Here is an 18,031-nt window from a genome sequence, read left to right on the forward strand (position 1 = left end):
ATAGAGAACAAACAGATGGTTATCAGAGGTGAGGTGGGTGGGGGATTAAGGGGATAGATGAAGGGGATTATGAGTCCACTTATCTTGTAGAGCACTGAGTAATATATGGAATTGTTGAAGCACTATACTGTATCCCTGAAACAAATATAACTCTGTATGTTAATTATACTGGAATTAAAATGGGGGAGGGGAAAGAAGCAAAAAATAAATGATAATATGAAATTTAATTTTGGTGGTTATTGTTTAAAAAAATTTTCTTCTGGATTGTAAATATGTATACTGGGCCCTCACTCTATACTCCTTCTGGGTTGAGGATCCTTGTTCTATGTACATTTCTGAGATGCTGTGTTCTGGGTCAGGTTGATAGCACAGAGTAATCAGGAAGGAACAAAGATGGGGTCTAGTAGCTCCTACATTTTGTGCAAAGAAATACTGGGTGGTTATCCCAGAATCTTGAATCACTTGAATAAACAGGATCAGCATTATTCCCCATCCCTTTCTCTGATTGAACACAAATCTTATCATGAGTGTTCCAAGTCAGTTTGGTAACCAGTGCTTTTAGAGCTCATATTTTGTTAGAACTATATTAAAAAAAAGGGTAGAATATTAATGTCATAAAGGTGATCTCTATCATATATGTTATTTAAGGATATTTATATATACATATACGTACATACACCAAACATCTGAGGAGAGATTATTTATTCAAAATGTGCACAAATTCCTAAGAATGATGTTGCCTCTGTGTTTACAGGTCTCCAAACTGAGCTGGATTGAGAAAAAAATGGCTGCTACTCTGTTTGGAAAAATACCATCCTCAACAGTGGAAGAAGCTTTGCAAAATTTCCTTAAGGTATACTTTGTCTATCCATTATTTCAGTATCAAACAGGCTGCTGCCTGTACCAGTCCCTCCTACTCCTCTCCATGAATAGCTCTCTAATGGGAGCTGTGGTTGAACCCTAGTCTTAGCATATCCAAACTGCTTCCCAAAGCAGCTAGCTATGCCCTGGGTCCTAGCCGCATGGCCCTTACTACCAAATCCAAGAGCAGCTCTCCAGGTCATGTGAGTATACGCAAAAGCATTTGTGATTATTAGACTTGTTCCCAAATACTCCTAATTAGCCTACTAGAGAGCCAGTTTAATCTTGAAGAACTAGGGACACCTGGGTGGCTCAGCAGTTGAGCGTCTGCCTTCCGCTCACCACGGTGTGATCCCGGAGTTCCGGGATCCAGTCCCACATTGGGCTCCCTGCAGGGAGCCTGCTCTCCCTCTGCCTATGTCTCTGCCTTCTCATGAGTAAATAAGTAAAATCTTTTTTAATAAATCTTGAAGAACTAAAAGGTGCCAGAAGGAAGAGTTATTATTTTAAAAGCCATCCCATAAGTTGCAGATAGTCTTATGGAATATTCTTGGAGAATCAGACCAAACCAGTATTTTCATTCCTATCTTAAAATGTATAATTGCTATGCTAATAAAACTCTGAAGAGTAATATGTGTGTGTCAGCTTCCTCATGGGCTCATCCCTGTGTCTTTCTCTGGAAGCAATTATAGAATCTTATAGACCCTAAGATGTTTTTTTCTTTCCTGACCTACCTATTTCAGATTTGTAACAACAGACAGACAAAATCAGGCTCTAGACTGTGTTATCCAACATGCTGTACATGCTCATATTTTTCTGTTGCATGTTAGGGATTGATCTTATAGAACTGAAAGGGAATTTAGAGAATATGTATTCTCAGATCACAAATAGGTTTCATTTATACTTTCCATTACTGAGTGAATGGTTCGTTCGTGCCTACCTCCAGTGCTCTGTGGAAAAAATAAGTGTTCTGAGATCAAGTATGAGCCCAATGGAAAAGAATGCAGGGTATAAAAGCACAAGGGGCAGACATGTCTTAGTTTTTATTTAACATGATCTTTTTTGTTTTATGAAAGGAAATCAGTACCTCAGGAACTTAATTTTTTTAGTGTTACACAGTGGCAGGCCAAAGATATGAATGTAGTCTAAGATTATATCATTCCAATTTCTTCACCTTTTTTCCTACCCCTGAGAATTTGTTCTTTTATTTTACATTTTATAAGAATTTAAGATCATGGTATATTTAAGATAAATAGTTCAATAGAAGACACTAAGCTAATTAGGAAAAATATCATTTGGACTTGAAACTCATTTATTCATATTATAAAGTTATAAGCAGGGGCTCAGGTTTTTAGGACATTGCGCAGAAATTCTTAAGTTGCTAGTATACCTGAAATACTACCCAGATAAATAAAAAATGATCAGAGGCCCAATAATGTAGAGGTAAGGATTACAACCTCTAGAACCAGACCACCTGGTTAAATCTCAGTTCTGCCCCTTTCCAGTTCATTGGACAAGTTTCTTACCCCCTCTCTCAATTTAATCAATAATATGGAGATAACAGTACCTGAGTCATATAGTGTGTTGTGAAGATTAAATAAGTAAACGCAAGGAAATTGCTTAGAGAGTACTCCACACCTAGTAAGAATTTTAACTCCATGAAATTGTCAACACCGTGGCAAACCATCTTGGGGACCTGACAATTCAGTCATGACTTAGATTCCATCTGAAAATGTGCTTCTTGGTGTTTGCTAAGGAGCGAGAAGGCATCAGGAAAGCTTCTTCCTGCATCAGCTGCCACAGCTGAGGGTGCTGAGGAGTCCAGAGTGCTAAGGGTAAAGGCTGAAAGGATGTAAGAAAACTGGGAGGTGGAAGGTGAGAAAGAAACTTGGATTCCACACCCAAGGGGAGTCTGCAACCTGTGGTCCCAGCAGGAGGTCATGTTTTTGGAACCCAGACTGTAGGACTCCTGTCCCCAACTCTGTCCCTCCAAAGAGGGTTCACAGGGGCCAGGAATGTGTCCCCAGACCATCCAGCTCCGTTTTGTAGAGATCTGGAGCACTGGCTTTAGAATCAGACAGTCTGAGACCTGAACCTTTTCCTATCTGTATGACCTGGCCATGTTTCTTTATTTCTCCTAGTCTTAAATTCTTCATCGATAAAGCAGACATAATAATACCTACTTTATATGGTTTTTGTGAAGATAAATAAATTAATATGTAAAATTTTCTTAGCTCAGGGTCTAGCACATTAAGTAACTAAAAATAAATGTTAGCTGCTATTATTATATAGCTCCTCCAACTGATGAAATCTGATCCTCCACAGCATCACAGCCACTAGGGAGGTGGTTTTTGGCCAGGAGTCATCTATGAATCCTCTGTGGGAATTTTCTCAAACTATAGCATGCTTTCCACCTCATCCAAAATTCTGGCATGATTCCCTCAGGCAGTGGTTCTCAAATTTGGCTATACACAAGAATCATCTGGAGAGCTTTAAAAAAGGCCAGTTCAGGCCACAACCCAGACTAATTATTTCAGAATCTTTGAATATATTAAGGTATAGTTTATATACAATAAAATGCACCCATTTGAAGTCTACAGATCATTGTAGTTTGACAAATTTATATACTTGTGTAACCATCACCATTTTAAGATATAAAACATTTCCATCACCCTTAAGAGTTATCTTTGCCCCTTTATTGTCAATTTCCCTCACTCCCCGCCCCAGGCAACCACTGATCTGCTTTCTGTCACTATAGATTAGTTTAGCCTATTCTGAAATTTTATATAAATGGAATCATAGAGCTTGTACTTTGTGTATATCAGCTTCCTTTGTTCAACATGTTTTGAGATTCATTCATTTTATCAATGTATCAGTAGTTCCTTTTTACTGCCTAGTAATACTGCATTTTGTGTACATACCATGGTCTGCTTATGCATTTATGTATTGGTAGGTAGGGTAAACATGTCAGTTGTGTCCAGTTTGGGGTTACCATGAATATAGCTCCTATGAACATTCATATACAAGCTTTTATGTAGATATGTTTTGAATTTTCTTTGGTAAGTGCCTGGGAATGGACTTGTTCAGTCATAAGGGAAGTATTTTTAAAACTTGATCTGTGTTTTTAAAGCTCTTCTTGTACAGTCTATGGCATGATTGACAGCCCAGGACCAGTACCTGAGTGTGTGTAGTAGGTAACAGGTGTGGCAATGTTGGAGGATTGGTGGCCCTGGTCTCCCCCACTCTTTGCAACATATGATCCCTGGATCTCCCTTAGTGGTTTTACCACCTGCAGAACCTTCATCTGTGTCCTGATACAATGGAGGGCTTCTGCTTGAGGTTATGAGATTTCTTAAAATAATCCTAGTTTATTCAGTAATCTTTTTAAGCACATACTTAGTACCAGGGTGTCAAATGTAGGGGATACAGAAATGATCAACACAGCTCCTCCCTCCAGGAACTTGTACAGCCAAGACCAAGTAAACAACCACAATATTCTCTGCCCAGTGTTATTATAGAGTGTTCGAAGAGCCTAGCTAGAAACTGCTCCTTAACTAGAACATTCTACTGAGCAACACTACCTTCCTTGTTATTCGGGTAAGCCATTTGGTAAAAACTCAGACTCTGCTCCATTTTAGGAAGTTGGTATTGTTAGTAGCTTGTATATATTCCTTTGACTTTTTAAAAAAATCATGAGCACATAAAGAGATGTTCTAATTTATAGTCCTTACAGATAATTAAACATAAGTGCTAAGGTATGTATGCAGAATTAAAATGCCAACATTAAAAAAAATAAGCTGCTTATGCTCATATGTTGGAGCACATTTTCCAGACAGGATTTGGACAGAGCTGGGCAACTATTAGACATAGAAGGTACAACTGAACAAAGTTTAATTGAGGTATTTCTTATTAGAGTGACTCAAGAAATGCACTTATTAGACTCAAAGAGTTGAGATGAAAGTAATGGGACAGGAGTGGAGCAGGAGAACCAGAATCCATCAGCACCATGGATGACTCTCCAGGCTTTTCAAAGCTCTGGCTAGGACTGGACTTGACAATGTCTTTGATCTGTTGGCAGCCTTGTGATCTCACTAGCAAGTTCTTGGCCAGATCCATACACTGTTCATCTACTTGATCCTAAAGAGTTATACCCAATGTGGTTCCCTAGTCCAAGAGACTTTGTCCTCCACCTCCTCTAGAATCCTTGCCTTTTGAATTTTATAGACAATAAATGTTCTTTACTAAAGATGTGCATTCCTTAGCACAGGAATGCCTAGGTCTTAGCTTCCCCTCCATCTTTAAGATGTATGTATCCTTTGATTCAGTGATTCAACTTCCAGAAATATGTCCTACAGACATGATCACACATGTGCACAAGCATATAGGAACAAGTATGTTCATTGATCCTTATTAGTAACAGTAAAAAAAATTCTAATAGAGAATGCTCAATTTAATTATGGCATATGTGTATGAAATGCAGCTCTTAGGAACAATGAGGTAGATTTGTGTATGCTAACAAAAAAAAATGTGTCTGTGATATGTTGTGGGAAAAAAGTTTTGGACCAATATGTAGAAATGTTTCCTTATTAATTTCTTTCAAAAGTGAATTTTTAAAAAATTTGTGTTTACTTGATAAAAGGTCTGATAGGATGCATGTCAAACTGTTGATACTGGTTACCCCTGGGGAATGAGATTGAAATTGAAGATGAAATTAGTACAAAGAAACTTCCACTTTTTAATTTTAAAAATGTCCATATTATTTGTATCTTGTAAAACAACCCCATCTTTGTAAGTTTTTTAAAGAAACCTTCTTCTCTTGGGTTCTGCATCTCTCTGGATTGAGTTCCAGGGTCAGATTGGGAGCTTATTTGCATAGGCCCTTACAACAGCAGAAGCTGACTCTGACCGAGGATTGACTTGGGTTAAGAAGTGCTTTCTGGTAGCAGTGCCAGATGCCTGAAAAAAAGTTCTTATTCACCAGAGATATAGAAAGGGAACTGGTGCATAAGAGTTTAGTAGATGAGGAGTAAAGTGCCTGCATAATACCCACTTATTAAAATCTGCAAGTAGGTCTGCTACTTTGGTTGTTTCACAAGTCTGTCTCTTCTTTCAAAATACTTGATGTGATGGACTTCAGATATGATTCAACTCATGAGATGTGTCGAAATCCTAAGAAATCAAGTACTAATGCAGTGGAGTGGAGGATGCTAGCCATGGGATACCAGTTATCCTCTACTCATTTCCTAAATAGATTGTGAATTGTATAGGACTTGTCCTGGGAGAGTGTATCACCAATTGTTTTTGTTTTTGAGAAGAATAGAAAAGAAAGGATAGGTTATACAAAGGAATCTCAAAATCTTAATGTATTGTGTCTCATTGTTTCATGAGCCCTATGAGCTGTATAACCTCAAAAGCTGTATTTCTATCTAAAAGATATTGAACTGATAAAATGATGCTAATGTAACATAATCAACCTAAATTTTTAGGACAATTTGGTTAATATTTGATTTATTAAGATATATCATCTTTGCTGGTTGTTTCAATATTGGCTCGTTATTCTCTTTTCTATTTTCTCTTAAAATCAGGTTGAAGAACTACACCCTGGTTTTTCTAAGTCCAATTACTTGTACTTGGCCAAGGTAAGAAAGACTACTGTTTTGGGTGCTTGGGGTTTTTTTTGTTTTGTTTTGTTTTTTTAAGATTTTATTTATTTAGAGAGTACGAGTAGGATGTAGGGCAGAGGGAGAGGGAGAGAGAGAATTTCAAGCAGACCCTGTACTGAGAAAGAAGCCCTATATGGGGCTCAATCCCACAATGCCAAAATCATGACCCAAGCCAAAACCAAGAGTCCAAGGGCTTACCTACTGAGCCACCCAGGCGCCCCAGGAAGCCTGCTATTTTGAGATCACTTTGAGTCCATTACATAAAGATGTGATTGTGTTTCATATTGACTATTTTTCATTTCTAGTGTTACATTGATCTTGAACAAGCAGATAACGCTGTGAAGTTTTGTAATTTGGCAGTGTTGCTTCCTTGTGTTACCAAAGAGGTAAGTCCCAACAGTGACAATGAGGGCTGTTATATTATTAGTACTTTTCTGGCTTCAAACATGAACAACTGGCTTAGATAAATCTGGATTTTTCTTCCACACTAAAACGTTTTGTATTTAACACATCCTATGAGGTTCTTAAAGTTGCTGTAGGTAACCCTTTACCAGAAGACTCCCTGTATCTTTAAGGGACACACACATCATGGGCTAGCAGTTAAAACATCCTGATGTCTGTTTAATGTTAGCCAGCAGGGAATAGGCAAAGCCCCACTGAGAACGAAGGAGGAAAGCCTAATTCTGGGAAGCCAATGATTAAACTGTGATAGGCAACGGACAAGTAGGCTGCCCACCTTGGAGCAAGAGGACTGTCCACATGGCTGCCATCTTCAATCTCCAACTTCAACCCCACAGCAGAGTGTGGCTATCTTCTACCATGAAGAGGATTTAAAATAATATATTAACATTATGTTGGTCTTTGAAAACCTACCACTAATGAAGAAGAAACTATCATATTGCTTCTTGTCCTTTTGTTCACTAATTCAGGATTCTGGATGTGCTCTGTTTTAGGAATTTCAGAGTAAACACCCCACTCAGTGTTCCTATGAGCCATATATTGGTGGTGTGGGAACAAAAGAAAAATAGATGAATGTTTTCCTGCTCCCTTCTCATACTACCAAACGTTATCATCCTCTGAATCACATCTAAAAGAAATGCCTCTAGGGGCACCTGGGTGGCTCAGTTGGTTAAGTGTCTGACCCTTAATTTCAAAAGTATGTCTTGATCTCAGGGTTATGAGTTCAAGCCCCATGTTGGGCTCTGCACTGGGTGTGGAGCCTATGTTTAAAAAAAAAAAAAAAAGGAAAAAATGCCTCAGAAATAAGCATCCTTCTTCCCCTCTGTTGGAGCAACAGTGGCTCCACTATTTGTTGTGATCTTGAATATAAACATATAAGACATACCCACAGCCCTCTAGGAACTTACAGCCTAGAATATAATTTATATATCCAAATAACTGTAGCTCAGGGTGGAAAGCCTAAAGTGCTAAGAGAGGTACAAGCAATTGGTTATGTAAATAGTGAATATGGAAATTATTTTCACCTAGAAAAGATCAAGTAGCATCAGAGGTGGGCTTTGAAGATATATGTGGAGTTGTGTGTGAAGTACATCTCAGGTCATGAACAAAGGCATAGAGGTGGAAAAGCAAAGATTTGTTCGCCTGGAGGGGAGGGGGTTTTCAGGATGGTCATGGGAAATAAGGATGACGGTGGTGGTGGGGGGACAAGACCTGCCGGGAGCCTCAGGGTTCAGGAGTGCCCACGTCTGTACACAGGACTTATTAGGCGCCATGGACCTTTCCAGCAACCACCTGCACAATGTCTTAGATGACTTCTATGTTTGGGATTTCCTACAAGGTCGATCATCCTTCCAACTCAGATCCCTGAGTTGGTTTTGTTGGTCAGTACTGAGCACAACAGCGCAGGATCAGTAGCAGCACTTCTCCAGAAGACGCTTTATAGATTTGGGGGGCAGAAAATAGATTTTGTTCCTGTGGTTGCTTGCTCCATATGAGTGATGGGGACCCTACCATCTTTTCCACCTCTCCTAGATTATGTCAGTTTAGGTTACATAAAGTCATTTTAAACTGAGTGCCTATGCGTTCTTATTAGAATTTGAGATTAGGGGATGAGCAGTGGGTGTTATACTATATGTTGGAAAATTGAATTTAAATTTTAAAAATGTAAAAAAAAGAATTTGAGATTAGAACACAGTATGATAATGAGGCATAATACCTGGTTTGACATGCAAATATTTGTGCATGAAATTTAGAGTGCTCCCACAAGGGCTAAATATCAATGACCCCCAAGGATTGGTCCTTGGTCCCTAAGTCTCTTCTCTCCTCTCACTCTTCCTCCTCCCTACCTCACAAGCCTGTTTTCTATGACTTCAAATGCTATCTACCTGCCAGGAGTCTTCAGATTTGTATCTCTAGACCTCTCTTCTGAGCTCTGGACCTATTTATCCGACTTCCTATGTAACATCTCTACTTGGAGGTTTTGCAGATATCTCAAACTTAACTCATCATCAGGCCTTTAGATCTGCTTTTCTCCATCTTCCCATCTACTAATTGGCACGTTCATTCATCAGTTGGGAATGCTGGGAATCATCCTAGATACTTCCTTTTCCCTCAGCCCTCAACCCAGACATCCACCCAGTCCCCAAGTTCTCAGAATTCCTCTTCTAAAACATGCCATGAGTCATCCAACTGCCTTCTTGCTCTACTCCACCACTCCAAGCAGGATACACCCAAGTTCACCCAAACTACATTGCCTCCCACTGGTCTCACAGCTTTCTTCCTCCCTCCTGGTCATTCTTGGCTCTCAATAGCAGCCAAAGCAACAGATGAAACAAACCTCAGTATGTTGCTTTGCTGCTTCAGAGTCCGAAACGTTTAGCATGTCCATCATGGCTCTGATGTATGTTCCCCGCTCTCCCCACCTCTGCACCCTGCTCTTCCCTGCCTTACACCTGCTGTTGCCTCCTCCTGTAATACCCTCCGCCCCCGTCCTGAGCCCTCCACTCCCTTTACTACCTTTATTGCTACTCACCCTTCAAGCCTCACCACAAATGTCATTTCTTTAGGAAAGACTTCCTTGACACTCCCAGGCAAGAAAGTACCTTGTACTTTTCTTTCATATCTTTTAGCAGGGTTGTGGTTGCATAGTTATTTGTCTGATTGTTCCATGAGAGTCACAGCTAGATGTGTTTCATTCACTCCTCTGTTCCCAGCACCAGTTGCCATGCCTGGCAGATCATAAGCATTCATTCATGGTAGGAAGAATCAGAAGACTAATACCCTGCAAATAAAAATAATAGTGCCAGTACTGCTAATAAATAAGACTGATTATGAATGTAGCTAAGAGAGCTGGGCACTGTGGAAATATTTATGTAATAAAACAGCAGTAGTGAATATTTTCCATGTTACTTTTTTTTTCCAGTGATGTTTCCATTTGTATATTCTAGGAGATTTTGTTTTGTTTTGTTTTGTTTTAAGTAGTAAATGTCCTATCAGGAATATCTCAATTTCTTTTTCAATTAGAAACTAGGCTGAGGAGAGTTATCTGTAGTACCCCTTCTCTCTGTAAGCTTTTCCTGACTGAAATATATCCGGCTAGTGATTCTGCTGACCAGTCTATTCATACCCAAAATGTCTAGCAGAGCCACAAATTATGGTTGAACACCCCTTCTTGCCCTGGCCATCAGTGCTCTCTCTCCCTCCGGTGACCTCGCAGGACCTATAGGCTGCTTTCTCATGGCACTTGTAACCTCTTCCTGGCATTGGAGTCACTGGTAACATGTCCTCCGTCCCTTCCAGGGAACTCTCATCACACTGCCCTTGATACTGGGAACATCAGCCCTTGGGCTCTAGGGCCCAGACTCATGCATGTGAGCAGCTCTAGATTCCCAGAACTTGAAATTGCGGTATTTTATTATTCATGTGGACTTTTCTTGACCCTAGGAAGGTAATCTCAGGTCCTGAGAAACATCCCGTTTTTAAAATAAAAGGGATCCTGTGTCTAAGGCAGTGTAAGAATGCTTGATGAGTGAAGTCATGACCACACCAGCAGCCTGGGAGTTGTTTTGCCTGGAGGAATGGTCCAAGTCATACTGACCTGGAGTATGCTGCAAAAGCTCCGCTCAAAAAGTACTATGTCATATCATGTTTTATGACAAGGGAGGTGCTAATCTGGTAAAGAAACAAACTGTTCTTAAATTTCTGTAATATTTGAAAGTGACATTAATTGCTCTTTTAAGGCAAACTCTTATAGGGCAGTAAATAAAATATGTGAGAAACAAGTCCAAGAAGAAGAGGACTCTGAGAGTGCTCACAGTTAGGAATACTTCATCCTGCCTAGCAAGTTCTTGGAAGTTAATGTGTTGTTTAAAATCCTGGGCTGTATCTCCATGCTGTTACATAGATTAAGAATCATCCCTCTGAGTAGTAACCACTCTTAGTAATACAATTCCTAATCCTGCTTTTAATTTTCTGTCTTAATTAAGACCTCGTATTTGATTTTTAAATTAAGAGACTGGTTTTTCAGTTAAGTTTATAAAATATAATTCATCCACAGATGTTCATCCTGCCTTCCTGTTAAGGGAATACCACAGCTTAGTGTGATGAGCAGGTCACTTACTGAAATCCAGCACTGTTGTCCAAGGTCTCCCATTTGTTAGAAATTCTGATTTGCCTATCTATTTCTGTTTTGAACTTATTTCTTATAGATTAACTCATTTGTGCTATCCATGCCTTGAGAATTCATTCCTCCTGGTACATTTTAAAAGAAATTAATTAGGCCACTAGAGGATGGACAGAGATTTCCCACTCTCTGAACAGACATTTTCATGAGTTGCAGGCGGAGAGTGCTACTGTGTCTATACTCCTCTATTTCTACTCTTTGGACTCTTATCTTTTACTGATTGACATTCTAGAATATTCATTGAGCTTTCTCCATATATAATGGCCGTGGTTGTATATTTTAAGTTGATCTTAAAGACACCTGAAAGAAGTTTCTTAGACCTCCTTTTAATAATTTTCTTAAAATAACTGATGACACAGCATCGGTTTGGAATCAGCCATTCTTAACATGTACCCTGTCTAATCAAATTGATGTTTGATAATCATTCTCCAAATGCCAGGAGTATAACAATGTAATATAAGTAAGTCTTTCTCTCTCCTACTTATCTGAAGTTTTTGGCAGAGAGTATTGACATATTTTCCCATATGTGCTTCTTTCCTGTGGTGTTTATAAATCTCTTTCTGGCACGATAGTTATTTGTGACATGTCTTCTGTCCCTTTCAGGGAGCTCTTAGCTCATCAAACTGCACTTGATATTGAAAATGTCAGCCCGTGGCCTCTAGGGCCTAGATTCATGCATGTGTACAACTTTGTATTCCCAGAATCTGAAACTGCAGTGTTTTATGGAGAGAACGTGTGCTGTCTCAACAGAATGGTTTGGGTAGTTTGAATCTGGGGAAGAAAGGATAACCTGAACTCAAAACCATAACCCAAATCCTTAGAAGATGACATTTGCACAAAAATGGCCAATATACCGAGTGCTTGAAACATAATGAAGACCTCAGAATTAATCACATAGCTGTGCAGTTGACATGTTATGAAGGAAAAAACTTACATGCAGGAGAGTATCGCATCATATGGGTGTAACCAATGTGGCAAAAACTTTAATTGGAGATTATCACTCAAGGATCAGCATAGAATTCATATGCAGAAAAATGAATAGATGAATGGATATAGGCAGTTCTCTAGCAGGCTCTACTTTCCCTCAGATTTCACACTGGAGAGGAGGTCTTTGAATATAATGAGGTTGGGGAAAGAGCCATAGCTCCACTATGACTGACTTAGCCTGTGTTACTGGAGGAAGCCCTACAAATGTAATGAATGTGGCAAACCCTTCAGCTGAAGAACTAACTTTTGTTTACATGAGAGAACTCACACAGGAGAAGAACCCTTGGCCTGTCATCAGTGTGGAAATGCCTCCAGGAGCAACTCATCTGTTAAACAGCATGAGTGAATTCACACTGCAGAAAAACTATCCTAATGTCATCTATGTGGTAAAGCCCTTAGCTGATGCTCTAACCTTAGCCATCATGAAAAACCCTATAAATGTAATGAGTGTAGAAGAGCCTTCAGCCTCAGCTTTAACCTTTATAGATACAAGAGTTTCCACAGGGGAGACACCCTACAGCCTTTAGCCAAACCTCAAGCTTTGGAAGCAAAACAAGATGGGTAACAGCAAGTCTTTACGAGGAGGAGGAAGCCATTTGAGAAATACCAGATAATTTATGTTAGAGCAGCAATTCAATGAAATAAACATGAGAAACTGTTTCCTCATAGAGCAACATTCCAGGACATGTAAGGATTCTTACTGAATAAAACACTCTTGGTATCACAAATGAAGGAAAGTCTTCAATGATCACACATACCTTCAAGTTCTCACACGGGGGAGTCCCTCAGGCTTCTAGTCAAAGTAGGAATGCCTTTATCTGCCATTTATGTAAGAAAACTCCTACTGGAGAACAAAACGATCAAGAACCCTTTAGAACACAATTTAGCAATTCAACATATAATTTAGACTTTTGGCAAAGGGTGTGACACTGAAGATCATGTCATGTAAAAAGGTAGAACTGTAATGCATTCTTGGAAATGTTGAATGCAGAATATGGTAAAATGTAATGGGCAGTAAGATAGTCCCTCCTCAGTAGATTAATAAAAGTTGTTGATAGAAAATCTAATACACTGGCATTTGTCTTCAATCATGAAATGTTATGCTGAGTAATTGGGCCATTTTCTCTTTGTTTCATCACTATTGAAAGCTGATTAGTTTCTATTTTTTATGCAGCTCTAAACAAATTTACAAAGACTTTGTTCAAACAGAAAATGTAACTGAAAAATGTAGAATACAAAATAATGTGTTCTAATGATTATATCAGTGTTGAAATATGTATCTACATGGCAAGGGTGAATGGAAACATGAACACAAACACACGCTATGTGATTCAGATATTTCAGGATACTGATGTCGGTGGTGTACATGCCCTACTTATTTTTTTTTAAATTTTTTTACAGGCCCTACTTTATAAGACACTAAAAGCAAAGGCTTGGAATTGAGAAATATGCCTAAAAGCATTGAACCAAATGTACAATATGGCTGAAACGTTGAGTACTAGAGGGAGAGAAGAGATGAGAGCCTTGTGTACCTTTTTCCTAAAGGCAGGGGAAAAGACCAAGGGGTATTTTTTTTTTTAAATTCTAAAGGTTATTTATTTGAGGGGGAGGAGGGAGCGAGAGAGAGAGGGAGAGCACACAATCAAGGGAGAGGAGCAGAGGGAGAGAGAGAAGCAGACTCCCGCTGAGCAGGGAGCCTGATGTGGGGCTCAATCCCAGGACCCCAAGATCATGACCTGAGCTGAAGGCAGATGCTTAACCTACTGACACAGGTGCCTCTCAATAAATGTCAAATGCAAAAGTGTAGGGGAGTTCCCTGCCATCTGAATTTATCGCCACTGTTTCCAACCTCCACTCTTGTTTTAAAGAAATAACAATACATGTGGAGTACTATAAAATATACTTGGTTTCTCATCTTAAATATAAACTACTTGATAAAGTCAGTAATGAAATGTGTATTTGCTAGTCTGGATCTTGCAGGGGAATCTCACATTTCTTCAAACTCTCCTAGTAGGGTTAGGACTTCTTGCACATGATACAGTTGAAGAAGAAAATAGTGTTACCATTAGCACACTAGTAAGATCCAGCATGTCAGCCTACAGGGAGGGCTCTCTTTTTCCTGTATCCCACCACTCCAAACCTGGTAGAGGAAGAGCCTAGAAATAGCTCTCCACATTATATGTGTTCTCAGAGATCTGAATCATGCCTGGTTCTAAGAAATATGTAATTTCTTTGTAATGGTCCTTTAGAATGTATCACCTCACTCCTCCAAAAATTGTTTCCAAGTACCCAGAGTAGCAGGATCAATGTGTGAAATTTCATTATGTATTTGTATTTTTTTATAGGATAGAGATGCACAGAAAGAAGTGAAAAAAATAAGCACTTCCTTGAAGAGGTAAATAAAAGAACTTACTCTTCAACAAATCAGATGTGGTCTACTAAAATTCAAACTAATCCAAGTTGTGTTTTTTATTATCCTTTTTTCTTTTTTGATGTAAGGATGATGTGCTCAGATTTGAAGGTAAAATCACATTTCTTCAGAATGCATTCCACAAGTAGACAAAACTAATCATGTTATTTGAAGAAATCAACTTCCCATAATGTCAGTACAAAATTATCTTTAAACATGTATGATTATATTTTCCTATCAATAAACTATAGTCTTCAGAATATTTCTTTAAATAAAATATTTAAATCAATTCAATAAAATGACCCCTAGCGATTCTTTTATTTCTGCTTCAGTAGAGACTTTTTAAAACAAAATTTAATTACTATGTATGAAAAATGGGAAAAATAGGCAAAGGTCATGAACAAGTCATTGATAGAAGAGGAAAAACAAAAGAGTAAATATATTGTAACTAGTACTCAGAAATGAGAATAAAATTACAGTAGGATACTGATTTGTCATCAAATTAGCAAGAATTTTTTTTTCTTTCCAGAAATGTTCAGTGCTAATAATGATGCCATGACTTGAAACATTCTCCACCACAGCTGGCAGAAGGGTATTTTGACACAAATATTTGGTAAAATGTATCCTGAGCCTTAAAAATGTATTAACTCTTTAATCTTGTAAGGTGATTTCAATGAAATAGCTCTTGAGAGATATGAATAGAGAGATATGAATCTTGTAAGGTGATTTCAATGAAATAGCTCTAAAGAGAAAGAGTATATTTATGCACAAATATTTATAACAGCATTATTTATTATGGCAAAACACTGTGCAACAATAGAAAAGCAGTTTACCATGTTAAAATATAAATAATTACAACAGGGTATTATTTTGACATTGAAAAAATTCCAAAAATTGTGAAATGCACAAAGCATGTTAAGTGCAAGTACAAGGCAAAATAGTGTATACAAAGCATCTCAACTATATGAAAATATTTGCAGAAAAACATCTATTGGAAAGATACTAATCTGGTAGCAGTTCATATTTCTGTGGAGTTAGGTTTTATTTCTTGTATTTCCCATTTTTTTCTCTACCAAAATAATACTTTAATTATCCATTGTAATGGATAATTAAATTTTTTTTAATTTTATTTGAATTCAATTAATGAACATATAATGTATTATTGGTTTCAGAGGTAGAGATCAGTGACTCATCAGTCTTTTATAATACCCAGTGCTCATTACATCACGTGCCCTCCTTAACAGCTATCACCCAGTTATCCCATCCCCCCTCCTCTCTCTCCCCAGCAACCCTCAGTTTGTTTCCTATGATTAAGAGTCTCTTATGGTTTGTCTCACTCTCTGATTAATAAACTAAAAGGATTTTTTTATTGAACTTAACTAGCAATGATCTATAAAGATTCCTCACTACACTTTAACCAACCTCATCCTGGAAATCAGATCAAAACTTGAATTTCCTATTTTCTATCCCAAATACAGGGGCACACACATACATTGATACACTCAAAATTTCAAGCCCTGACCTAGAGATGGCATTTAATCAAACTAAGCTAATTCCTCCCTCTGGTCGTTTACAGCGACCCATCAAGGTACCCGAATCAGTTTAACTGCTTCTGGCCCAAACTCTTGACAATAGGTCTAATGTTGACCCTACTGGCTAGAAGGACAGAAGTCTGGCGGGTCTTTGCACAGATACATAGTGTCCACAAGGCTATGGATGCCTCTGGTTTTCTCTAAACAGCTAAAAGAATGGGCCAGTTGAGGCAGGTGATTGTCACTATCAGCAAAAGACAAAATCAGCCATGTTGTGGGAGCAGCTCATCCCAGCAAAGAGCAATGCAAAGACTTCTGCCAGGAATTATGAGGACCATCTAATCCATCTCTGTTTAAACAAAATTCCTGTTTGGTCCCTGTAGTCAATATGTCTTCAGCAGACAGACTGATGTCCCTGGGTTGAGTGATCCAGTTTCTGGATAAGGACATGCCCCATTGGGAGTGTAACATTCCTGAAAGTTACTTGACTCTTTAAAGCATTAGGAATTCCTGACACACTTGACAATTTCTTCAGTAGGATGTTAGCAGAGGAAATCTCCCTCCTCCTCATAGTTATACTGGATCCCCCTTCAAATTAACATTAAAGCCCTGATGGCGAGGTCACAACTGAAGACAGCCTCCACATTAAATCTGCCCCCTTTTAAAAGCAGAGTGTTTTTCTCAGATGGCAGCACTATATGTGATTGTTACACTTACTCCAGTGAATTTCTCATGAAGTGAGTCCTGTGAACTGACTGTAGCTTTCTTTCTATGGTTACTCCACTCTCCACTCCCGCTGCTGACCTGGGAGACGCCAATGGCTACAGAGCACTTCTGAAATGATTTGGGGGGTGGGAGAGGTCACTGAAGCCAACCTAGTGGTGTGCCGTCTACTGCAAAGTACATAAACTCCTAAACTTTCAAGAGACTTCATGCTCAGCTTTGAAAAGGAGAAGATCTGATCCACAATTTCGAATATATTTGATTTTGGAAGATAATAAACTGTGTGTTAAAATTTCTCATAACACATTAAAGAAGTCGGTGTTCTGCTAAAACTTTAGCAATTGTCCTGTCCGTTTAATTTGCAAGGTTAGTTATCTTTCTTACTAAATAATGAATGATCTTCACTGGAACATGAAAAAGACCCCATTGTGCCTTACAGTGGTCAAAAGGCTTTTCGTTTGATAATATTTGTGTAATTTTGAATTCTAAGGAGCAGTGTTAACAGCTGGATGGAACCACAGAGACAGTCTTCTAGACCAGCCTTCTCACTTCCTTGTCTAAACTCTGATGCAAAATTAACAGGGAAGGGGTCGGGGACCTTGTGCCTTCCTCCGTCTTCTGTGAGCCCAGGGTTTTTTATATTTAACTGATTGGAGCCCAACATGTCTGTTGTAGATTAGGGGCTCTGAGAATGGTAACGCTTGCATGGTGTTAACCCGTGGTTCTACCTTTTTAAGTGCTTTCCCTACATTAGCTCATTTAATCCTCACAGTGGCCCAATAAGAAGGAACCTTCAGTGTTACCCTATTGACAGATAGGGCAGCTAATTAGATTTGAACTTGGGTAGTCTGCTCCAGTCCCACACTGTAGTCTGAACTGCTGTGCAATCCTGCCTGCAAACGGGGCCGGGGTAGTGGGGGGCAGAGGGAGCATGGGGGTAGAGAGAGATGGTAAGGAAAGAAGGAAAAGAAGAGAGCAAAAAAATTTTTTTTCCTTGTATTTATTTTTTGGATATTGATACTCATTTTCTAATGTCACATAAATTTCCAACAACCTGTTGTGTATCTTGCCTTATATTATTTTCGTATTCCCATCATCTCCTTTCCCAAGATAAGGAAGGAGGGAGAGAGGAGATTGTGAAATCTGCTTTCAGTGACTTGTTCCATTTGATTTGTGTGGAGGGAGAACCTCCGTAGAGCCTTTATGGCCTATT

General features: G+C 38.8%; 1 protein-coding gene across 4 annotated transcripts in view; it reads left to right on the forward strand.

The window, feature by feature from the left end:
• RMDN2 (regulator of microtubule dynamics 2) overlaps positions 1–14,838 on the forward strand; it is a 62,159-nt gene extending 47,321 nt beyond the window's left edge. For 3 of the 4 annotated variants that reach the window (XM_055327675.1, XM_055327673.1, XM_055327676.1), the window contains exons 8-11: positions 755–853; positions 6,447–6,500; positions 6,830–6,910; positions 7,156–7,658. In XM_055327675.1, the coding sequence (XP_055183650.1) occupies positions 755–853; positions 6,447–6,500; positions 6,830–6,910; positions 7,156–7,233 (312 nt within the window). In that variant the 3' untranslated portion in view covers positions 7,234–7,658. Of the gene's footprint in view, positions 1–754; positions 854–6,446; positions 6,501–6,829; positions 6,911–7,155; positions 7,659–14,498 lie in introns of those variants that run through there. The other variant, XM_055327677.1, reaches the window with a different exon arrangement.
• The last annotated feature ends 3,193 nt before the right edge of the window (positions 14,839–18,031 follow it).

This window comes from Nyctereutes procyonoides, unplaced genomic scaffold (assembly GCF_905146905.1).
Source record: "Nyctereutes procyonoides isolate TBG_1078 unplaced genomic scaffold, NYPRO_anot_genome, whole genome shotgun sequence".
Taxonomy (NCBI): Eukaryota; Metazoa; Chordata; class Mammalia; order Carnivora; family Canidae; genus Nyctereutes; species Nyctereutes procyonoides.